General features: G+C 35.3%; 3 protein-coding genes across 6 annotated transcripts in view; all 3 read right to left on the bottom strand.

Moving 5' to 3' along the window:
• Window positions 1–19,610, bottom strand: part of LOC132293078 (uncharacterized) — a 34,898-nt gene extending 15,288 nt beyond the window's left edge. For 2 of the 4 annotated variants that reach the window (XM_059790432.1, XM_059790435.1), the window contains exons 1-10: window positions 19,162–19,606; window positions 18,961–19,032; window positions 18,713–18,836; window positions 17,528–17,598; window positions 15,725–15,796; window positions 15,477–15,600; window positions 14,293–14,363; window positions 1,974–2,045; window positions 1,726–1,849; window positions 542–612 (exon numbers count right to left, since the gene is read on the bottom strand). In XM_059790432.1, the coding sequence (XP_059646415.1) occupies window positions 542–612; window positions 1,726–1,849; window positions 1,974–2,045; window positions 14,293–14,363; window positions 15,477–15,600; window positions 15,725–15,796; window positions 17,528–17,598; window positions 18,713–18,836; window positions 18,961–19,032; window positions 19,162–19,434 (1,074 nt within the window). In that variant the 5' untranslated portion in view covers window positions 19,435–19,606. Of the gene's footprint in view, window positions 1–541; window positions 613–1,725; window positions 1,850–1,973; window positions 2,046–14,292; window positions 14,364–15,476; window positions 15,601–15,724; window positions 15,797–15,940; window positions 16,380–17,527; window positions 17,599–18,712; window positions 18,837–18,960; window positions 19,033–19,161 lie in introns of those variants that run through there. The other 2 variants (XM_059790433.1, XM_059790434.1) reach the window with 2 other exon arrangements.
• On the bottom strand, window positions 9,228–12,460 carry LOC132293104 (uncharacterized). The gene has a single exon (XM_059790437.1). The coding sequence runs from the start codon at window positions 10,338–10,340 to the stop codon at window positions 9,414–9,416; it is 927 nt and encodes a 308-aa protein (XP_059646420.1). The 5' UTR covers window positions 10,341–12,460; the 3' UTR covers window positions 9,228–9,413.
• A 4,180-nt stretch (window positions 19,611–23,790) lies between the features above and the next one.
• Window positions 23,791–24,614, bottom strand: LOC132284962 (uncharacterized). Its single transcript, XM_059787110.1, has one exon. It carries the CDS (start codon window positions 24,595–24,597, stop codon window positions 23,905–23,907), a length of 693 nt encoding a protein of 230 aa, XP_059643093.1. The 5' UTR covers window positions 24,598–24,614; the 3' UTR covers window positions 23,791–23,904.
• Between the last annotated feature and the right edge of the window lie 1,123 nt (window positions 24,615–25,737).

The raw sequence follows: 25,737 nt of genomic DNA, 5'->3' as shown, positions 1-25,737 counted from the left end.
AGTTTGCTAAGAGTTAATTATTATGTATATAAATTCATTTCGTCCATAAAAAATAACTCAAGACTGTTAAATTATACATAATCATTTCACAATACATTGATAGTATTTCTGCACCCAAAAGGTTGTGAAAGAAGTTAATTACAATATGATGTAAGATGGTTCATCAGTAAGTACCAAAAACAAGCAAATACATCTTAAGAAAATATACAAATAGACAAGAAATAAGGTAGTGTGATTATCAAACTGATCTGATATTCTCTAGTTAATGAGGTATTTCATTTATTGCTGTTCTAAAATATTCTGCCCAGAGAGAAAGTTGTGAGCCCCAACCCCACAAATGAAAACAAATCCATGCAGAACATAAGAATTCAGCAACATTCCTTTACAAAAATTAGATAAATCCATAAAATTAACAGTATTTCACTCATCTCTCCAAATAATAAAATCTGGGCTAGCTTATTGACAATTTGACATACTTGATAAACACATCAGCACAAAAAAACTAATTTAACCAAAAAAGTGAAAGAAGATACAAACTAACCTTCCCAGGTCCAGTAAGAAGAACAGGCTTCTCGGTTTTCAGACCCCTGCGCTGCTGAATGGTATCTAGCCCTGTAATTTTGTTCATAGTAATTCAGAACAAACATTCAAATTTAGTGGGTATGCTTCAAAAGAGATTGTATAAAATTCAAAATATTTATCTTTGTACAAGTTTTATTTATTTAATTTTTCCTGATAATGAGTTGGGGGTATCCATAACATTCCTTTTATTCGTCTCATTCTTTCAGTTTCTTCAAATTTTCTTTGTTTCCAGGGGAAAGGTTCCTGGGCTCCAACTTGTAGCTAATAGCATCCTCATGAGTACTAAATCTAATAGTCATAACACGAGTGCTACAACAAAATCTCAAGCAACTTGCCATGTCAAAGTATTTAGTGGTATGTTTACTGTTTTGGGAAGGGCCTATGTTCATTGACAATCCACAAGAGGGTAGCTAGCTGCTAAAACATAAGGTAAAATGCAACCGAGGATACAACACTAATTTCAAGAATAATTATGGAATATTGAGTTGGAAATAAGAGAGCCAAAATAACAAATTGATATTGGAAGAGAAGCTGAGAGGGAGAAACACTTTAAAAAGAAACTTATGTGCCACTATAGAAAAATGGCTTATGGTACACAAGTTCATGAAGACTTCAAAAAGCAATTATCTATCTAACCAAATCATATAGTTAAACATTTAATACCTCTACTCCCACTAAGGTGATGGTTGGACATCAACAAACTTCCACTAAAGCAATACTATATAAGTTGAAACTTTAAACTGACTAAACAATGCCATTAGTAGATTAACATGTATCTTCATGTGGAGTCCATCACTTCAGTGCCTATTGGTTCCCTTCGGTTCGCTTTTATTAGTCGGTTAAGTTTTTCATTTGAAAATAGTTTTTCCTTCCAACAACCACATGAATTGGAGGGTGGGCTTTGACGCAAGAGTAAGGTTGCTCCATTGTCACCTGGAGGTCATGGGTTCGAATCATGGAAACAATCTCTCCACATAGATCTAACCCTCCCTAGACCGGAATGACGAGAGCCTCGTGCACATGGCCTTTACCAACACGATGAATTTCTAACTAAATGCATTCACGAACCATTCATATGCCATGTAGTTGAATACACTAAAGGTTTCAAAAATTAAAATTTAAGTTCAAATTTCAACATATTACCACTGACAGGAGCACAAGAACGAATTAACACGGCCGCTCCAACACCTTCTTTGTCTGCCACAACATTCAGCATTGTATGGAGACCATAACAAAGATAAACATATGAATGTCCCCCAGGTCCAAACTGTTTCCACAATCACCATTCAGTTCACAAATTATATGCAAACATCAAATCACTGCAAATACCCAAAACTTTGTTCACATTTCCAAATCACAAACATATAATCTAAGAATGTAAACCATCTTACAACTGGAGCTGTTCTAGCGGTTATACCGAATCGACCGTGACAAGCTGAGTCGTTTGGCCTATAAGCTTCCACCTGCTTATTCAGAAAAAATAAAACATTCAAAATATACACATTTATAAATACATATATACACACGCACACACACACATACATATTGTGTTTCTGATAAATTAGATACTTTTTCATTGGGGAATTTCGTCGAACATCGTTTGTTACCTCCGTAATCTGAAGAACAACATCATCTCTCCTAAGGTACTTGCCGAGCAGACGAGGAGCCAGATCGAGGGCGTCGATTTGGTAGAAATCAGGAGGCAAGATCTTTGAATTCTTGATGGAGAATTGCGGTACTGAGACTGGATTAAATTGGGATATGACTTTAGAGTTAGGTTTGGATTTGGGTATGGTCGATTTGATCATGGAACTGGAATCGGTAGTTTGGATCGTCTTCTTGGGATTTGTGACTCGTTTGAATCGCTGAGTCCTCTTCATTTCGTTGCTCAACAAATTAAATGGAGAGTTTGCAAGACCAGGTAACTGGATAGTAGTACGTTGAAAGACGAGTACTACTCCTCTTCTCCCAATTTGAAAATTGTGACTCACAAAATTTATGAGTCACATTTTTCAAAACGAACAACTCTAGTGAGTTACAGTTGTTAAAGCAAATAACTTACTGAAATAGAGGGAATAGCTAGAATCGCCAACACAATTAGGGGTTTGGTGGGGCTAAACAAATAATAATAAATAATAATAATTTGAAGTGGAAAAGTTAAACAATTTTGACTGATGAACACAATTAAGAATTGATGTAATTACATAATGATTTGGACATTGATAATGTTTTGGAATGCAGAAGTGGGAGAAATCCGACTATGAAAGTTGGTACGAAGTGTGGTAAATGGGCGAGTTATTTTGAAAATGGACGGATTAATATGGGTTAATATTCGTATTCAACTCGTTTAGGACGGATTGAAAATGGGCAGGGTCAAACTCGTTATGACCCGTTGACCCATTTATTATTATTTTTTATTTTTAAATTTTTTTAAAATTTTAAAATTTTTTTTATACTTTCAGAAAAATAATGAAAATTTATTTTTGGTAGGTGCATCACTGGTAGAAGGAAAAACACATGGTCCAAGTAAAGCACCTTCCTTCTTATTGTCCGTACGAAATAGCAATACTATTTTCTTTTTAAATTTTTAGCTTAACTGTAAATTAGATGTAAAGCTTTTTAAGTTCTTGCTTTTAATAATAAAACTGGAAAAGTTAACTCATCACCTAAACAGCAAAATCAGCTCATTTGTGGGTACACCAAAATGGCAATTAATAAGCATTCCAATAGTTTTATAAATTGGGTGATGTGACCTTTTTTTAGTTTTGTTTTTGGACCGGCCACTTAAGTTTTTATATATTTATTATTTTTATCTTGAATTTTTTTTTTTTTTTTTCATTCTATTTTATAACATGACATGTCTCCCTTTATCTTTAATTTTAACAACTATATTTACTTCATCCCACATTGATTTTGATTAGATTTAGTATCAATTACCTTTAAGAAAAATTAATCTTGTTTTCTTTGCTTTTTTTGGCTAATATATCAATAAATCTACGTTTTGTATTCATAGCACCTAAGTTTACTCATTTTTTTGGCAAAAATGCAAAAAAAAACCCCTGAACTATCAGGAATCGGCATTTTACTCTCTTAAACTACAAAAATGAACAAGTCAGTACAACAACTATCCAAATCGTTTAAATTAACCCCTAAAAGTCGATTCCGGCAACTTTCCAGCCGACTTCATTGTAGATTTACAAAACTACCCATTATAATTAAGAAAAAAAAAATACCAAAATAAATAATCAGCGTGAAATACCCTTAATGTCCCTCAACAATTTTTTATTATTTTACCAAAATGCATCTCATCCTCTCTCCATCCACCTCATCCCCTCTCTCTCTCCACTCACTTTCTCTCTCTGTATGCATACACGACCGCCACCACCAGCATCAACAACTCATCTTCTCTCTCTAAAATGCCGATTTGTAACTACCGTCGTCGACCTCCACCTGCAACTCATCTTCTCCGACCGCATGTATATATATATACATGTATATATACACATCAGTATCATCATCATCATCATCATGCCTCCATTCCCACTTTTTCTCTCTCTAAATCACCACCACCTCTTTTTCACAACTCTGCCACTCCAACCACCCACCACCATCACTGCCACCCACTACCCACCATTAGAAACCCTGCATCTCATGAGCTTATCTCTATAATGCTTGTAGAAAGAGAACCCAAAAGCATCTCATCCTCTCTCCATCCACCTCACCCCCTCTCTCTCTCCACTCACTTTCTCTCTCTATATACGTACACGACCGCCACCACCACCATCAGCAACACATTAGGAAAGAATAATAATTCCTAAATATCTGGTTGATTTATACCTTTAAATAGTCAAGACCTCTGTTTTAACTCTCACGTCCAAACTCCAAGCTTCAATGGAGGTTTTCAATCACAAACATGCTTTCTCACTCATATTCCTCCTCTTCTTCTCACCTTTCCTTTCACCATTTCCATCCTAAGCATGCCATACAGTAGACCAAGAAGTATTACCCCAATTCAAACACTAAATCACCGACGACTCTTTTAGAATGCTTAATTCATGGACACCTTCTTCTGATTGCTGCACAGCCTGGGAAGGCATTGCCTGTGACACCTCCAGCAGGGTTATCAACATCTCTCTTCCCGGCCTCGTGGCCGGCGACGACTACCCCATCGACACCTCCATACAACTGAAACATTGCCATTGGAACAACAAACATGTTACCCTTGCACTAGATATCTATCAGAAAATGACATATATGTACACGAATTGTATTTGATGGTTCCGTGATGTTTTGGTTTTGAAAAGAGTTTGAATGCCACCTTTCTTGCTCTTATTCCGAAGAAGGGAGAAGCGATGGATGTTAAGGATTTTCGTCCTATCAGTTTAATAGGATGTTTTTACAAATTGATTGCGAAAGTTTTGGCTTCCAGGTTGAGGAAAGTTATAGATGGCGTCATTTCTGATTCTCAGAATGCTTTTGTGGGAGGTCGTCAGATTCTGGATTCAGTTCTTATTGCCAGTGAATGTGTGGATTCCCGATTGAGTAGTGGGATTCTGAGTGTTTTATGTAAACTGGATATTGAGAAGGCATATGATCATGTTAGTTGGAGTTTCCTTCTCTACTTATTGGAGAGAATGGGCTTTTGTGAGCGTTGGAGGAGATGGATTATTTTCTGTTCCAGTGTTCAATTCTCTGTCATTGTGAATGGAGCTCCGACGGGTTTTTTCTCTTCTTCGAAAGGGTTGAGACAAGGGGATCCGCTTTCTTCATTCCTGTTCCTTTTTGTGATGGAAGCTCTTAGCAGATTACTAAAGAAGACAGTGGAGTTAGATTTTTTGAGAGGCTTTCGGGTGGGCAGGGATGTTTCTAACCAACTAGAGATCTCTCACTTGATGTTCGCGGATGATACTTTAATACTTTGTGATGCTGATAAGTCTCAATTGAGATATTTGAAATGCGTTTTGATTTGGTTCTAAGTTGTCTCTGGCTTTAAGGTGAATGTTGGTAAGAGCATCCTAGTACCTGTTGGGGATGTCCCTGAGATCGAGAGGTTTGCTCAGATTCTTGGATGTTGCACTGCATCCTTTCCCATTTCTTATTTAGGGTTGCCTTTGGGAACTCCTTCGAGATGCGTAGGGAGTTGGGATCCAGTTGTAGATAGATTTGAGAGGAGGCTGGTGGGTTGGAAAAAGCAGTATCTCTCAAAGGGGGGTCGGGTTACTCTGATGAAGAGCACCCTTTCTAGCCTCCCTACTTATTTCTTCTCACTCTTTCAGATCCTATCTTCTGTAGCTGAGAGAATAGAGAGATTGCAGGGCAACTTTCTTTTGGGGGGGGGGGGGGGGGAGTTCAAATTTCATTTGGTTCGATGGGAGCAGGTGTGCCGTCCGATTCGATGTGGAGGTTTAGGATTAAGGAGATTGGTGCCTTTCAATAAGGCTCTTCTTGGGAAATGGTTATGGAGGTTTGGGATTGAGAGGCATTGGCTTTGGAGGAGAGTTATCGCAAGCAAGTTTGGGGAGATTAGTGGTGGGTGGTGTTCTGCTGAGATTAGCGGTACTAGAGGGGTGGGGGTTTGGACTATTATTCGGAAAGGGTGGGATGATTTTTGCAAGCATGTTCGCTTTCGGATCAAAGAAGGCAGAAGGATCAGATTTTGGGAGGATCTTTGGTGTGGGGAACTTCCTCTTGCTCTCGCTTTTCCACGGCTCTATAGGATTGCTTCTCATAGATAGACCATGGTGGTTAACTGTTATCACCTTGAAAACGGGAGACTGACTTGGAATGTTCAGTTTAATAGGCACTTTCAGGACTGGGAGATTGAAGATGTTACTCGTCTTTTGGAAGTTTTGTACCGTCAGGTGATCATTGTTGGGAATTCGGATTGCTGGTTTTGGGTTCCTAACTCTCACGGTTGGTTCGAGGTTAGGTCATTCTTTAAGTGCCTTTCGGTTGATTATGGAGGCTCTTTCCCTTGGAAGTCTATTTGGCGGTTTAAAGCCCCCCTTAAGGTTACCTTTTTTGCATGGACTTCCGTCTTAGGTAAGATTTTAACCCAGGATAATTTGAGGAGGAGGAATCAGGTGGTGGTCAATCATTGTTATATGTACTTGTGTGATGAGGAGATAGTTGACCACCTTCTTCTGCATTGCAGTATGGCCAGAGATTGTTGGGATTTGATGCTTGGATTATTTGGAATCCATTGGGTTATGTCTAGGTCTTCTAGAGGGCTGATTGAGGCTTGGAGAGGTGTCTCTGTTGGGGCTCTTATTCGGGAGGCTTGGAGGGCTATGCCTCTTTGTATTTGGTGGTGCATTTGGCTCGAGCGAAATAGGAGATATTTTGATGGAAAGAAGAAATCTATTTTTACCTTAAGTTATCTATTATTTTCACTCTTTTTTGTTGGGTGTTAGGGAGAGATTATAAATTCATTGAGGAGATTATTGTATTTTTGGCCTCATTGAAGATTTAAGGCGTTTTGTGGCCTTTTTGTTATCATGGGTTCCGCTCCCCTTTTTTTGAGCGTTTTTAATAAATTTTACTTATCAAAAAAACAAAAAAAATTTATTGAAATTATAAAGCAATGCGCTTGCTTTGCAATGCCATATTTGTAGGTAACTCAAAAATGCTTTTCTTGGCCTCTGTATAAACAATCGGGTGAAAATTAGGGTGGTTTTTAAGAAACGTTGCACTGCTTTTGTTGGTTGTGAAATATGCTTCCTTGGTGTTTTAGTCCTTTTAAAGAGTTCAAATTGTTATATTGGGGCATGGCCTTCACATCCTATAGTATTGGCTTGGGATTGTCTGCTACGTGGTTTTTTTGCGTCTTATGAGTGGCAAATCTTATCTAACTATGTTTAAGAGTGGTTGCGAGTTATCGGACCTATATGTTGGCTCTCAGCTCCTAAATCACCAAATATGTTTTTCGTTATTGTGCTTCTACTCTTGTACTACCTCTGACCCATGTTAATGTATGTCTTATTCATACGTTTTTTCTTTCCCCCTTATACCTCTGCATATAGTTGATAAGTAATATAAATATGTATAAATATTCCCATTATTATTATTATTACTCCCTCTGTCTAAAAAAATATGTCCGTTTTGGAGAGTAGAAATTTTTAAGGGAACATGTGGGCCATGTATTGCCCCTTAAAAACGTTACTAACTTGCCCTTTAAGTTTTGAATATTTAAGTTTGAAATTTTAAACTTCAAGAACATATATGAAAAGTTGTAAAATATATTGTTTGAAAAGGGAAAGTGGACATTTATTTTGGGACAGCCCAAAGAGGAAAGATGGACATTTTTTTGGGGACAAATGAAGTACTATTTTTTGAGTAATATTAAGAGGAATATAGGAAAATATTTTAAAGTTAGATGCATTTAATGTTAGTTTGAAAGGTTGGAGGTAAGTTGCAACTTTTAGATAGTTGGGGGTTAGTTGCATCACGTACACCAACTCATGTCTTGAACCCTCAAGCTCTCATGTGAGAGGATGAAGAGATATCACTTGAGTTAGGTACATGGTTATTTATTATAATTCCAACTGAGCTAAAAAGTTGAGGATTTTATATATAAATATTTTTTGTATCACTGCTATAAGCCTATAACTGCTTTTTTCATTATCTTATAACCATTTTATATTTGTTTATTTTTATCTTTTAAAATTGTTATTGCATTCTTTAGACTGGATTTGAGGTATTGGAGAATCAGTGCGTGCCAGATGATCCTGTTGTATGTTTCTCATTTGTTGCAGCTTTTTAGTTATATACTCTTATCGGTTCGCTCTCTTGAAAGGAGGTTCAAGTTCATTAACAAGACTGAATATTTGCCTTTCCTCTTTAATGGCGGGCATTATCCCTTGAAGCACGTGGACTGCAGGAGCCAATCGGTATTTTCTTTCCCATTTCATTGTCATTAAATGAAATTTGCTTATTCAGTTTGCGTATGTTAGGCATTGAAAAAACTAATTTGTGTTATGTTCTTTCCTTTTCTTCTATGTGAACTTATGGTTTTATCTTTAACCATAAATTATTGGCTCCATGAATACAGTACTTTCTTATGCATTGCATGGATCTTTTTGAGAAGGGAGGGAGCATCTACGGTTTTCATCTTCGAGTGTAACTCGGTGCGAAGACGGACGAAGTGCTTCTGAGGTGTGATCCCCCTCCCTTCTTAGCTTCTTAAGTAGGATTTTTATTCAACAGCATTAAAGAAAATTTACATTAGTACCTAGGAATCCCTTTGGGTTCTGAGCTCCTTTTGGATTAAAAAAGAAAAGAAAATAGATCCTACATCCCGTAATTGTGGAACTTTCCTGAGAATAGATAGGATGTTCTTAAGCTATTTTACTTGTCCTGTGTCCGGTGTCTTTGGCAAATAGATTATATATGCATTCTAGAAATGCTGATTTTTATGCATTGAGAGATTGTTACGAGAAGACCAATATTTAACTTTACATCGCATTGAATTCTCTCAATTCATTCTTTTTTCATGTACTTTCATATAATATATTTAAATCGAAAGTTCATATTACTAGTAGTCAAATCATTGATGGTTTTTCATGGTTATATAAATTTTTATTTGAATTACCAAAGATGAGATGAGCAAGGACAATCTGATACTACTATATAATATTATAGATTTGTTTGAACGTGTGTGCATACATGATAAAATTGGGAAAGGTATAATCTTGACAAGATAAAAAGTTGGAGATGGAAATAAAATTCTTCAGTAAAGTAAGATACAAATTTACCATATTTATCTCTCTAGTTTACTGGTTTACAGGGCATTGAATATACATATGAAGTTCAAGAGAAGAAAAACATTGTGATCAGCCTGCTAATATATACTTCTTCCCTGTGAATGGTTGAAACTTTTGTTCTTCAATCTTTAAACTTCCCTCCTTGACATCCTGTTTTGAGACAGACTTTGATATTTTTGCAGGCTGGATTGTATCATCTGAACCGAACACAAGCTTTCCTTGCCTCTTGTGAGACTTAACTATCAAGTCAGTAGTCATTCTCATTCTCTCAGCAGCAGCATCAGATCCATTATCTGAAGTTGAAATTGGTTCAGCAGGTGGTGTTTTCCCATCCAAACGTCTAGCGGCACCGGTGAATGGTGTGAACTTTGCTGGCTCTTCTTGAGCTTTACAATCAGGGTCATTCTTCCAAGTAATCACTGTTTTTGGTTTCTTTTCAGGTTCCTTGTAGTCCAAAGGTTGTGCAAATTCCACTTCGCAATCTGTCTCAACTACAGATATTGCATTGGATGGCTTGGTTTCCACTATATCAAGGTAATGGTCCTCGTGGTTATGAGTGATCAGGATTGTATCTCCAATGGTCAAACAAGCAAAGTGCTTAAAAGCTTTTTCAAGGACAGCTTTAGGGTTTGTTAGACTTGTGAATTTCATGGTATGTGGTTGTATCTTCATGTAGGTACCTTTGGGGAGGCTGGTTTTCTTTACAATCACCAACTCACCCTCTATGAGTTTAATGGTCTTCATCATCCAGTTGGGCAAGAAGACGAAACCTTCATCAGCGCTGAACTCTAGAACCCCACAATGCGAAACTTGTCCAGAAGCAGGGTTTTCGATTTCAAAAAGCAAAGGGTACTCGACTTCCATGAACGCCAGACGGTCAAGAGCGGAAGGAGGCATTATGATTCTATTTCCGGCTTCGAGATGGGACTTATTGATATCAGAGAGCGGAAAGCAGCGATAAGCTTGTTTAAAGGAGGATTCATTGGTTTGCTCCATGGAGATGAAGAAAGATGATGATCGATCTCACTAGACGGCTTCTAATGCTGTAGAGATAAGCTGTAAATTGATAGTCGGGTTTTGTTTTTTTGGTTATAACCTTATGCCGGTACCCTATTATATAGGTACATATATTATAGTCGTATATTTATTTACATCCTAGATTCCTAGTCCTTGTGGGTTTTGGTTAACTTTATGACTTTACATCCTAGTTCATGAGGGATTTTAGTTAACCTTAGGAGGGAATCCTATATATCTGTTTTAAGTATACATGGTTAGACGAATGGGATTTTGATCATTGGGAAAAAAGTTGGATAATTGGATAATAAATAATAATAATAATAATAATACTGTAGCAAATAGTAAATTAGTAAATATTATTATTTACTATTATTATTACTGCATGACTCAATTTAGATTTAGAACTTTGGGAACAACCAAACTTGTTCTTTATTGACAAATAAATAATAATCATAATAAATCAATATTTTAAGCAAGTAAAAAAATACTGGTATATTTGAAGTGTTTCAACATCAAAGGGACACTAAAAAATCATGTTCACTTTGCAGCCTAAAGCCTTTTTTTATTTTTATTTTTATTTTTATTTTTTTTGTAGGAATATTATTTTAATTCCAAGGAATATTATTTTAATTCCAAAAGTTCCCCACAATGCATCCATCCAATGGATGAGCACCTTCGTCTCCTCCATTTCCATTCGAATTAAAAGTTTCGGAATGCATATCATTTCTTTTATTTTGTTTTAATTAGGTTATTAGCTCCTATACTCGGCGAAAAAGGGCATTACATCATATTTCTATTATGGCCTTCTTTATATGATTTGTCTATTATACTTCTATTTTGTGCAATGATTAATGAATTTCTTAAACTAAATTTTCTCTAATCTTTAATTCAAATCACCCATTAAACATAACATAAGTACTCAAATTCAGAAATAATTTCAAATTTTGTAACGTGTCATCACAAGAAGTTAATCTCTCACTAATTTAAGGAGAAAACTACGAACCCTTAATATCTTTCCACTAAGCTTTCTTTTTGATCTTTTTGTAAATTAACATGATCAAAGACCCAAAGTAAGTGTGTTTGTAGAACTCAATTCAAGCTTTACTCTGGGTAAATAAAACTCAAAACTTGTTAAGGAAAAATCGAGCTTGGCTCAATCACTTAATCATAGGCGTGACGTGACTGAAAAGTTTAAGCCAAGCTTTAAAACATGTTTAATTTGGTGAAGCTAAGATTAAATAATAACATGCTTTGCTTGAAATCGCTGGCCTTGCTTTCTGCCCTATTCATCGATGTTGTTTCACCATATTAGCAGTAAAATCGCAGAAAGATTTATTACTAAACAGCTTTTGGTTAGCTAATTTTGAGTAAATAATAGCATGGGGAGCTCTTGGCTACTTAATACTGTCTTATCACTTACTGAATGAATTCTCCAATTAATTGCTTCAAAATTATTAAACGTAAAATTATTTTCTGATCCAAATTCTACAAATGTTTACCTGGTCTACAATGATGAACCTAACACGCCGCATTTGTTTATTTAGATCTGCAATTTAGAAGTGTCCGCATATATGAAGTTCTTTATACCATCCATCAACAATTTAATGAGTGTTTCTGGTAAATCATATTTCACCCAAACAAGTCAGTATGATAGGACCAACATTTTATTTTATTTATTTATTTATTTATTTTCTTAGTTGGTACTCATAGACCTATATATGCCTCTCTGAGGCTTGAACCCCTAAACTTCTTTTAAAAATTAAGAACTTGATATCGCTGAGCCACTAGCCCGTTGATAGGGCCAACATTTTATCACGCACGAAAGGCTAACAACTCTCAAGAACATGACCCTATTGTTTTGCAACTGACTCCGATGATATAGTTATTCTTGCATATGAACTTATCCTACATTCCAAAAATTAAACAAACTGAGAATGTAAGTGGAGAGAAACTACAAATTCTATTTCCCCTAAAAGTGCATCATTCTTTTATCTAAACTGTCACATTTTGGTTGTCTTCTTCATTCATTCTTCATTCCTTCCTCAACCTATATTCATTCCATAAGGAGTTCGTTGTTGCATAAAATTGAAGACGAGGGTTAGGGTGGACTCAGAGTATTTTTAGGTGCACTTATCCATGGGGTATCAGCAACTGCAAATCTCCACAATGCACCGACATGCTCAGGTGAAGCGTATTCAATACCAACCCGTGGACCAATTAGCATTTTTTCTGGTTCTGGACCATCTAAGAGTTCTAAACCACCTGTGCCACACAGTTGCATCAGAATTACATCAAGTTCATTTAATTTTAGATAGAACATGGCAGAAAGCTTTACCAGGAGAGAAAAGCGGATGGTTAGACCATTCTGTTGAAATTCCAAGTGCTTGACCAACCTAGAAAAGGAGATATTAAGTTAAACTAACCCAACATAATCCAAGAAACCAGCACATACATAAATAAATAAATATTCTTCGCTTTCTCCTTTGGGATGTCATTACTAGTTAAACAAAGTATGATTTACAGTTTGTGACTTAAATCCTGCAGATGTCATTTTGTATTGAAAATTTAAAAATAAATTCCGTGAAGTTGCACCGTAGGATACAACAAAAAAAAGTGTACGAGCGAGGATTTTGATTGTAGAGTTTGGGACTACTTTTGTTGTCCAAGAAAGAATCATAATCTGTTACTTATAAACTTTCACATGAGAGATTCTAGAGTTTGGGACTACTTTTGTCATATTTTCTCAACTGTTTTACGGAGTAGTAAGATTGCTATAATATTTCTTATCAGGGAAAAAAAAGAAAGCCAAAGAAACGAATGTGGTTTTGCTATTTTTAGGTCAAGGCCATGCTTTCTTCTGACAAGCAGTTTTTTTAGGGCTCGTGCATTTATAGCTAATATCACCATGGATAAGATCCATTTTAGCACTTAAATTTTGCATACTTCTCAGTTAGTAATAACGTGCATGTTCAGTAGTTTACAAGTGGAAGTTGAATAGGCCCAAGATGGGCTTGTGAATATCAAGTACACTGTGCTTATTATATAATTCACACAACCTTTCATGGTGATCATGTCAGGCTTTATTTTTTCATTTCTACTTTTCACTAACCCATGAAGACATAACAAGTGTCCTAACAGAAACTCAAATCAAGCCATTTGAACCAAGCTGAGCTAAGCTCATGAGTAAGCCGAGTAGGTGGCTAGCGGAGCTTGAACTAATGTTATCCAACCTTGGATGATGGAGAACCAAATTGGCAGAGGGAATTCAGTCAGGCCAAGCTCAAGCAACCTAAAACTCAACTCAGCACGCCTTATTTACAGCCCTAACCACCATTGTTTCCTTGCAATTTTCTTCTCAAATCCTTCATTGTTAGATATAAGAAAAAATTTAGTTTGCTAAGAGTTAATTATTATGTATATAAATTCATTTCGTCCATAAAAAATAACTCAAGACTGTTAAATTATACATAATCATTTCACAATACATTGATAGTATTTCTGCACCCAAAAGGTTGTGAAAGAAGTTAATTACAATATGATGTAAGATGGTTCATCAGTAAGTACCAAAAACAAGCAAATACATCTTAAGAAAATATACAAATAGACAAGAAATAAGGTAGTGTGATTATCAAACTGATCTGATATTCTCTAGTTAATGAGGTATTTCATTTATTGCTGTTCTAAAATATTCTGCCCAGAGAGAAAGTTGTGAGCCCCAACCCCACAAATGAAAACAAATCCATGCAGAACATAAGAATTCAGCAACATTCCTTTACAAAAATTAGATAAATCCATAAAATTAACAGTATTTCACTCATCTCTCCAAATAATAAAATCTGGGCTAGCTTATTGACAATTTGACATACTTGATAAACACATCAGCACAAAAAAACTAATTTAACCAAAAAAGTGAAAGAAGATACAAACTAACCTTCCCAGGTCCAGTAAGAAGAACAGGCTTCTCGGTTTTCAGACCCCTGCGCTGCTGAATGGTATCTAGCCCTGTAATTTTGTTCATAGTAATTCAGAACAAACATTCAAATTTAGTGGGTATGCTTCAAAAGAGATTGTATAAAATTCAAAATATTTATCTTTGTACAAGTTTTATTTATTTAATTTTTCCTGATAATGAGTTGGGGGTATCCATAACATTCCTTTTATTCGTCTCATTCTTTCAGTTTCTTCAAATTTTCTTTGTTTCCAGGGGAAAGGTTCCTGGGCTCCAACTTGTAGCTAATAGCATCCTCATGAGTACTAAATCTAATAGTCATAACACGAGTGCTACAACAAAATCTCAAGCAACTTGCCATGTCAAAGTATTTAGTGGTATGTTTACTGTTTTGGGAAGGGCCTATGTTCATTGACAATCCACAAGAGGGTAGCTAGCTGCTAAAACATAAGGTAAAATGCAACCGAGGATACAACACTAATTTCAAGAATAATTATGGAATATTGAGTTGGAAATAAGAGAGCCAAAATAACAAATTGATATTGGAAGAGAAGCTGAGAGGGAGAAACACTTTAAAAAGAAACTTATGTGCCACTATAGAAAAATGGCTTATGGTACACAAGTTCATGAAGACTTCAAAAAGCAATTATCTATCTAACCAAATCATATAGTTAAACATTTAATACCTCTACTCCCACTAAGGTGATGGTTGGACATCAACAAACTTCCACTAAAGCAATACTATATAAGTTGAAACTTTAAACTGACTAAACAATGCCATTAGTAGATTAACATGTATCTTCATGTGGAGTCCATCACTTCAGTGCCTATTGGTTCCCTTCGGTTCGCTTTTATTAGTCGGTTAAGTTTTTCATTTGAAAATAGTTTTTCCTTCCAACAACCACATGAATTGGAGGGTGGGCTTTGACGCAAGAGTAAGGTTGCTCCATTGTCACCTGGAGGTCATGGGTTCGAATCATGGAAACAATCTCTCCACATAGATCTAACCCTCCCTAGACCGGAATGACGAGAGCCTCGTGCACATGGCCTTTACCAACACGATGAATTTCTAACTAAATGCATTCACGAACCATTCATATGCCATGTAGTTGAATACACTAAAGGTTTCAAAAATTAAAATTTAAGTTCAAATTTCAACATATTACCACTGACAGGAGCACAAGAACGAATTAACACGGCCGCTCCAACACCTTCTTTGTCTGCCACAACATTCAGCATTGTATGGAGACCATAACAAAGATAAACATATGAATGTCCCCCAGGTCCAAACTGTTTCCACAATCACCATTCAGTTCACAAATTATATGCAAACATCAAATCACTGCAAATACCCAAAACTTTGTTCACATTTCCAAATCACAAACATATAATCTAAGAATGTAAACCATCTTACAACTGGAGCTGTTCTAGCGGTTATACCGAATCGACCGTGACAAGCTGAGTCGTTTGGCCTATAAGCTTCCACCTGCTTATTCAGAAAAAATAAAACATTCAAAATATACACATTTATAAATACATATATACACACGCACACACACACATACATATTGTGTTTCTGATAAATTAGATACTTTTTCATTGGGGAATTTCGTCGAACATCGTTTGTTACCTCCGTAATCTGAAGAACAACATCATCTCTCCTAAGGTACTTGCCGAGCAGACGAGGAGCCAGATCGAGGGCGTCGATTTGGTAGAAATCAGGAGGCAAGATCTTTGAATTCTTGATGGAGAATTGCGGTACTGAGACTGGATTAAATTGGGATATGACTTTAGAGTTAGGTTTGGATTTGGGTATGGTCGATTTGATCATGGAACTGGAATCGGTAGTTTGGATCGTCTTCTTGGGATTTGTGACTCGTTTGAATCGCTGAGTCCTCTTCATTTCGTTGCTCAACAAATTAAATGGAGAGTTTGCAAGACCAGGTAACTGGATAGTAGTACGTTGAAAGACGAGTACTACTCCTCTTCTCCCAATTTGAAAATTGTGACTCACAAAATTTATGAGTCACATTTTTCAAAACGAACAACTCTAGTGAGTTACAGTTGTTAAAGCAAATAACTTACTGAAATAGAGGGAATAGCTAGAATCGCCAACACAATTAGGGGTTTGGTGGGGCTAAACAAATAATAATAAATAATAATAATTTGAAGTGGAAAAGTTAAACAATTTTGACTGATGAACACAATTAAGAATTGATGTAATTACATAATGATTTGGACATTGATAATGTTTTGGAATGCAGAAGTGGGAGAAATCCGACTATGAAAGTTGGTACGAAGTGTGGTGAATGGGCGAGTTATTTTGAAAATGGACGGATTAATATGGGTTAATATTCGTATTCAACTCGTTTAGGACGGATTAATATGGGTTAACCCATGAAGACATAACAAGTGTCCTAACAGAAACTCAAATCAAGCCATTTGAACCAAGCTGAGCTAAGCTCATGAGTAAGCCGAGTAGGTGGCTAGCGGAGCTTGAACTAATGTTATCCAACCTTGGATGATGGAGAACCAAATTGGCAGAGGGAATTCAGTCAGGCCAAGCTCAAGCAACCTAAAACTCAACTCAGCATGCCTTATTTACAGCCCTAACCACCATTGTTTCCTTGCAATTTTCTTCTCAAATCCTTCATTGTTAGATATAAGAAAAAATTTAGTTTGCTAAGAGTTAATTATTATGTATATAAATTCATTTCGTCCATAAAAAATAACTCAAGACTGTTAAATTATACATAATCATTTCACAATACATTGATAGTATTTCTGCACCCAAAAAGGTTGTGAAAGAAGTTAATTACAATATGATGTAAGCTGGTTCATCAGTAAGTACCGAAAACAAGTAAATACATCTTAAGAAAATATACAAATAGACAAGAAATAAGGTAGTGTGATTATCAAACTGATCTGATATTCTCTAGTTAATGAGGTATTTCATTTATTGCTGTTCTAAAATATTCTGCCAAGAGAGAAAGTTGTGAGCCCCAACCCCACAAATGAAAACAAATCCATGCAGAACTAAGAATTCAGCAGCATTCTTTACAAAAATTAGATAAATCCATAAAATTAACAGTATTTCACTCATCTCTCCAAATAATAAAATCTGGGCTAGCATTATTGACAATTTGACATACTTGATAAACACATCAGCACAAAAAAACTAATTTAACCAAAAAAGTGAAAGAAGATAGAAACTAACCTTCCCAGGTCCAGTAAGAAGAACAGGCTTCTCGGTTTTCAGACCCCTGCGCTGCTGAATGGTATCTAGCCCTGTAATTTTGTTCATAGTAATTCAGAACAAGCATTCAAATTTAGCGGGTATGCTTCAAAAGAGATTGTATAAAATTCAAAATATTTATCTTTGTACAAGTTTTATTTATTTAATTTTTTTCTGATAATGAGTTGGGGGTATCCATAACATTCCTTTTATTTGTCCCATTCTTTCCGTTTCTTCAAATTTTCTTTGTTTCCAGGGGAAAGGTTCCTGGGCTCCAACTTGTAGCTAATAGCATCCTCATGAGTACTAAATCTAATAGTCATCACACGAGTGCTACAACAAAGTCTCAAGCAACTTGCCATGTCAAAGTATTTAGTGGTATGTTTACTGTTTTGGGAAGGGCCTATGTTCATTAACAATCCACAAGAGGGTAGCTAGCTGCTAAAACATAAGGTAAAATGCAACCGAGGATACAACACTAATTTCAAGAATAATTATGGAATATTGAGTTGGAAATAAGAGAGCCAAAATAACAAATTGATATTAGAAGAGAAGCTGAGAGGGAGAAACACTTAAAAAAGAAACTTATGTGCCACTATAGAAAAATGGCTTATAGTACACAAGTTTATGAAGACTTCAAAAAGCAATTATCTATCTAACCAAATCATATAGTTAAACATTTAATACCTCTACTCCAACTAAGGTGATGGTTGGACATCAACAAACTTCCACTAAAGCAATACTATATAAGTTGAAACTTTAAACTGACTAAACAATGCCATTAGTAGATTAACATGTATCTACATGTGGAGTCCATCACTTCAGTGCCTATTGGTTCCCTTCAGTTCGCTTTTATTAGTCGGTTAAGTTTTTCATTTGAAAATATTTTTTCCTTCCAACAACCACATGAATTTGAGGGTGGGCTTTGACGCAAGAGTAAGGTTGCTCCATTGTCACCTAGAGGTCATGGGTTCAAATCATGGAAACAATCTCTCCACATACATCTAACCCTCCCCAGACCGGAATGACGAGAGCCTCATGCACATGGCCTTTACCAACACGATGAATTTCTAAGTAAATGCATTCACGAACCATTCATATGCCATGTAGTTGAATACACTAAAGGTTTCAAAAATTAAAATTTAAGTTTAAATTTCAACATATTACCACTGACAGGAGCACAAGAACGAATTAACACGGCCGCTCCAACACCTTCTTTGTCTGCCACAACATTCAGCATTGTATGGAGACCATAACAAAGATAAACATATGAATGTCCTCCAGGTCCAAACTGTTTCCACAATCACCATTCAGTTCACAAATTATATGCAAACATCAAATCACTGCAAATACCCAAAACTTTGTTCACATTTCCAAATCACAAACATATAATCTAAGAATGTAAACCATCTTACAACTGGAGCTGTTCTAGCGGTTATACCGAATCGACCGTGACAAGCTGAGTCGTTTGGCCTATAAGCTTCCACCTGCTTATTCAGAAAAAATACACATTCAAAATATACACATTTATAAATACACACACACACATACATATTGTGTTTCTGATAAATTAGATACTTTTTCATTGGGGAATTTCGTCGAACATCGTTTGTTACCTCCGTAATCTGAAGAACAACATCATCTCTCCTAAGGTACTTGCCGAGTAGACGAGGAGCCAGATCGAGGGCGTCGATTTGGTAGAAATCAGGAGGCAAGATCTTTGAATTCTTGATGGAGAATTGCGGTACTGAGACTGGATTAAATTGGGATATGACTTTAGATTTAGGTTTGGATTTGGGTATGGTCGATATGATCATGGAACTGGAATCGGTAGTTTGGATCGTCTTCTTGGGATTTGTGACTCGTTTGAATCGCTGAGTCCTCTTCATTTCGTTGCTCAACAAATTAAACGGAGAGTTTGCAAGACCAGGTAACTGGATTGTAGTACGTTGAAACACAAGTACTACTCCTCTTCTCCCAATTTGGAAATTGTGAGTCACATTTTTCAAAACGAACAACTCTAGTGAGTTACAGTTGTTGAAGCAAACAAGTTATTGAAATAGAGGGAATAGCTAGAATCGCCAACACAAGTAGGGGTTTTGGTGGGGCTAAAAAAATAATAATAAATAATAATAATTTGAAGTGGAAAAGTTAAACAATTTTGACTGACGTACACAATTAAGAATTGATGTAATTACATAATGATTTGGACATTGATAATGTTTCGGAATGCAAAAGTGGGAGAAATCCGGCTATGAAAGTTGGTACGAAGTGTGGTAAACGGGTGAGTTATATTGAAAATGGATGGGTCAACATAATTTAATATTCACATTCAATTCGTTTAGGACGAATTGAAAATGAGCAAGGTCAAACTCGTTACGACCCGTTGACTCATTCATTATTATTTTTAAATTTTTTTTATACTTTCAGAAAAATAATAAAAATTTATTTTTGGTAGGTGCATCACTGGTAGAAGGAAAAACACATGGTCGAAGTAAAGCACCTTCCTTCTCATTGTCCGTACGAAATAGCAATACTATTCTCTTTTTTAATTTTTAGCTTAACTGTAAATTAGATGTAAAGCTTTTTAAGTTCTTGCTTTTAATAATAAAACTGAAAAAGTTAACTCATCACCTAAACAGCAAAATCAGCTCATGTGATGTGACCTTTTTTTAGTTTAGTTTTTGGACCGGCCACTTAAGTTTTTATATATTTATTATTTTTATCTTGAATTTTTTTTTTTTTCATTCTATTTTATAACATGACAGGTCTCCCTTTATCTTTAATTTTAACAAATATATTTACTTCATCCCACATTGATTTTGATTAGATCTAGTATCAATTACCTTTAATAAAAATTAATCTTTGTTTTCTTTGCTTTTTTTTTTTGGCTAATATATCAATAAATCTATGTTTTGTATTCATATCACCTAAGTTTACTCATTTTTTTGGTAAAAATGCAAAAAACCCACCTGAACTATCAGGAATCGGCATTTTACTCCCTTAAACTACAAAAATGAACAAGTCAGTACAACAATTATCCAAATCGTTCAAATTAACCTCTAAAAGTCGATTCCGACAACTTTCCAGCCGACTTCATTGTAAATTTACAAAATTACCCATTGTAATTAAGAAAAAAAAAATACCAAAATAAATAATCAGCGTGAAATACCCTTAACGCCCCTCAACAATTTTTTATTATTTTACCAACATGCATCTCATCATCTCTCCATCCACCTCACCCCCTCTCTCTCTCCACTCACTTTCTCTCTCTATATGCATACACGACCGCCACCACCACCATCAGCAACTCATCTTCTCTCTCTAAAATGCCGATTTGAAACTACCGTCGTCGACCTCCACCTGCAACTCATCTTCTCCGGCCGCATGTATATATATATATACATGTATATATACACATCAGTATCATCATCATCATCATCATCGTCATGCCTCCATTCCCACTTTTTCTTTCTCTATATCACCACCACCTCTTGTTCACAACTCTGCCACTCCAACCACCCACCACCATCACTGCCACCCACTACCCACCATTAGAGACCCTGCATCTCATGAGCCTATCTCTATAATGCTTGGAGAAAGAGAACCCAAATGCATCTCACCCTCTCTCCATCCACCTCACCCTCTCTCTCTCTCCACCCACTTTCTCTCTCTATATACGTACACGACCGCCACCCCCACCATCAGCAACACATTAGGAAAAAATAATAATTCCTAAATATCTGGTTGATTTATACCTTTAAATAGTCAAGACCTCTGTTTTAACTCTCACGTCCAAACTCCAAGCTTCAATAGAGGTTTTCAATCACAAACATGCTTTCTCACTCATATTCCTCCTCTTCTTCTCACCTTTCTTTTCACCATTTCCATCCCAAGCATGCCATACAGTAGACCAAGAAGCATTACTCCAATTCAAACACTAAATCATCAACGACTCTTTTAGAATGCTTAATTCATGGACACCTTCTTCTGATTGCTGCACAGCCTAAGAAGGCATTGCCTGTGACACCTCTGGCAGGGTCATCAACATCTCTCTTCCCGACCTCATGGCCGGCGACGACTACCCCATCGACACCTCCATACAACTGAAACATTGCCATTGGAACAACAAACATGTTACCCTTGCACCAGATATCTATCAGAAAATGACATATACATAACACACACACACACAGATAAATATACCAACAGGATTTTCTTTTATTTAATGAAGCACAAATCATACTAAATGAGAGAAAAATTCAAGCCGGGGGGTTTTTTCTTTCCAAAAAAAAGAGAAAGAAAGTCTACTTTTTCGGCTCAAAAATGCTCAGCCTCTGAAAAGTGGTCTACCTCTATACTGTCTTGATTCTATATACTAGATTGTGCATGAGTAATCAACTTCCATCCAGTTAGCACTCCTCTATTTCATATCATGCTCTGTGTTACGAAAGTTGAATCCAAATATGGAGGCAACTTAAGTATACATAGCAATTATGATGGGCACAGGATCACCAAGGGCTGGTGGACTGATGCACCATTTTCTTTATTAGTCTATCTCGAAATCTAGGCAATTTAATTGCCGAAACAATAATTTTTGCTCCACCTCACTAGGTTTAATAAGAATTTATTCACCTCGTCTGGGTTACGCAAAGAATATAAAGCTGCAGTGTCCTTTGTAATGGAAGAAACAACAATAGGAAAACCTTGTCCCCTACTCCAAATAACCAAACACCATTGGCAAGCTATCTGAATTAGTAGATTTATATCTCGACAACAACCAAAATAATAAATTAAAAAGAGTAAATAAACACACACACACACATATATATATGTTCCAGTAAATATAACATTAAATTTGATAATTTAAAAAAATAAAATTAATAGTAAACATATATATAGAGATGTGTATTGTCCACTAAAATGTACTACATTATATTTGATAATATATATATAATACAGAAAAAAAAACACACACACGTATATATATATATATATATATATATATATAATACAGAAAAAACACACACACACACATATATATTTACATATATACTTATATATGCATATCTTGCCTTAAAAACAAATAATTGAGTGTCATTTATCATCAGAGGGCTACAACCGTAATATTCAAGGGTAATTTCAGAATTAAAAGAAAAGGACAGTCACGTGCTGACCTTATGGGCCGGAAAGTGGCCAGAATTGAGTGTCAGGGGTTAATTTGCACGATTTTTGATAGTTGTGTTACTAACTTGTTCATTTTTATAGTCTAGGGGGGTAAAATGCCGATTTGTAATAGCTCAGGGGAGTTTTTTGCACTTTTGCCCATTTTTTTTTTTGGTAGTTTTCTAAATTACATTAAAATAATATTTCCTAAAATTACTATTCATTTGCAAAATAATTAGTTGTCTAATATTATATACAATAAAAATAATTATTATTTTCAATTATTATTTATTTTTTTTTTAATTTTTAAATTTTTTTAATTATTTTTACAATTTATTTATTTATTTTTAATTTTTTTTAATTTTTTTATTATTTAATTTTTTTATAATTTTTTTTATTTTATAATTTTTTTATTTTTTGTAAGGTTTTAAAATTTTTTATTTTTTAATTATTATTTTTTAGTTATTTATTTTTTTTAAAAGAAATTTCTAGAGAGAGGGGGATTGATGAGAAACAAATTTAGAGAGAGGATTGTGAAAGAGAATTTTAAATAGATAAATGAGTTGAGTGCAATATAGAATGGATATGTGTTGTGTGTTTACTATGTGATGGGTGAAATATGAGTTAATCATATTCAACCCATCTTAACTCTCAAATTAAATATAATTCACTCATAATCATTAAAAAGTGGACGGGTATGAACGAATTAATGGTTTCTGACCTATTTTGTCACTCCTAGTTAGTACCATCCTAATTTCATTGACTTCGTAATGACGTATAAACTATCCTGATAGTAGAGCTTATTCATAAAGAATAATGCTTATTCTCTCATAAGAAGAGTCAACTCTCTTATTTTTTAATTTAAATGCATCAAATAATTGATATGATTTTTTTACATATTTTACTTTTTACGCATCTCAAAAGATTTTTTAATTTAATAATTAATGAGAAAGACCTCTTAAAAGCATTATCTTAAAAGCATTATTTAAAGATGACAAATTACTCGGATAAAAATAGTTGGATTGGCCTCACTATTGGACAAATTAATATTCTTGACATCAAAATAACATCACTTATGGTTACCTAAAATTAATGGAATTTGTTGGGCTATAATTATTGGTAACAAAGTTAAATGCCTGAGACAGAAATAATAGGCTTAATGGGCACACATATTCTTAAAATTCGTTTTAACATTAAGCATGTCTAAATTGATCCAACTCTTCTTGTAGCCTCTGTATTATGTCGTCTTTCTCATCTATAGTCAGCAACAGCCTTCTGTTTTCCTCTTTGAGTGCATCTAACTGGCATACAATCCCTTCAATCTGTGCTTCAATGGCCTCATCACTTAACTCGAACGCGGTCTCCACAACCCTAACCACACGCCACAAGCTCACCACTACAAGCAACCCTCCTCCCTTCTTCTGCAAAAAGGATTCCAAAAGCAGCGCCACCGTCAACACCACACCATCGATGACATAACCCGGCCGCCTGAAAAATGAGCTGCCCAGCCCCAATGCCAGAGCCAATGTCTTCACACATAGCAGGCTCAAGATTGCAATCCCAATCCAATGGTACCAAACTTCTTCTATATCGTGCTTCGTGGGCGTACACGAAAGTAGAGAGGAAGAAAGTTCAAGGACAGTGAGAAGTAGATCAATGAGAAGCAGCAAGATAGCGACCACACGAACCGGGGCTGATTCTAGGAAGCTGGTCAAGTGGTTTCTCCATGGTGCTCTTTCTTGTTCTTCAGTGGAATTAAAGAAGAGCTGCAATTTCTGCCTTCTCTTCCAGCTTTTGATGAGATTTTGTATTGAAACTTCAATGTTTTCTATCAATATTGAAGTAGTGGTGGGAGGTTGTGATTCTTGAATTTGAATGGAAGCCATTGAAGAAATTTTGTTAGTAATTGAAGAGAATTGTGTTGGTTGTGTTTGTAGCATTTTTAATTATATAAGCAGCAATGATAGTAGATGAACACATTGTAGAGGAGGGGCACGTGAAATGCAAGTTAAGGTTGATTTTTGCAGGCTTTGGGGTCACGTTGAGAGGCACATAACAGTTATTTGAGATCGTCATTGAAAATGCGTAAAGGATCATATAACTTGCCTCTCACATTCTTTACTTGTCCAAAGCTAAACAAGCTTCTAACTTCACGGAACTAATTGATCTTAAAACAATCCCTCTCAATGAATCACAACAAACTGTAAAATAATTTTAAAAAATAATAATAATTAGTAATTGATTTTTACCCAATCACAACCACAACAACTGTTGATTGATTTTTAACCAAATGATCAAGCGGTTGACAAGCGACATGAACAGTGAACTTAATAGGGGGTGCGTATATTTGAAGATGAAAACAAGGAAAAAGACAATTTCAATTTGTTAGATTTGTAGCACTAAACAACTAAGACTCGGGAGCTGCGCTTTCAAGTTTTCTTTTATGTCCCTTTGGTCACTTGTATATGACTTAACTAACATATTTAATATTTGCAATCATTTATTGTGCTAACAAAATTCATGCCAAAAGATAATTGATTCTTACCTTTTCAATACCACAATCGTCTTTCTTTATTAAGGTTACTACTCAACATTTGAATCGAATTTCTTAATTTTTTCACATTGTTTAATTGAAATTTGATCACACATCTTTAAAGTGAAATTGAAGTGAACATGGCTCTAGAGAAAAAACACGAGAATGATAGTTTTTGTGCATGAATTATTCAAACGCAAAACATCTATATGTTTATTTTGGAAAAATTTATTTGAGGTTCAATTGCACTATAAATCTAATCATGTGGCAGAGAGTCATGACAAGAATCTTTCAATATGATGGTATACATAAACGAAATCTTGTGAAGAGATTAGCAACAAAAGTTTCCAATGCAGTTGCAAAGTTTGAGTTTGTCTTCGATTGCTTTTGTAGTTGTTTTGAGTTAAATCACTTTCTGTTACATTTTTGCTAATTTGTTTTTTGGTTGGAATTGAAGTGGGTTTGATTAAATTCATATGTAGTCCGTACTATG

The sequence above is a fragment of the Cornus florida genome, unplaced genomic scaffold (genome assembly GCF_030987335.1).
Source record: "Cornus florida cultivar Cherokee Brave unplaced genomic scaffold, ASM3098733v1 CherokeeBrave_3.0.0_Hap2_Chr02, whole genome shotgun sequence".
Classification (NCBI taxonomy): Eukaryota; Viridiplantae; Streptophyta; class Magnoliopsida; order Cornales; family Cornaceae; genus Cornus; species Cornus florida.
Note: the sequence above shows the minus strand (reverse complement) of the source record. Positions and strands in the feature narration are given on the sequence as shown.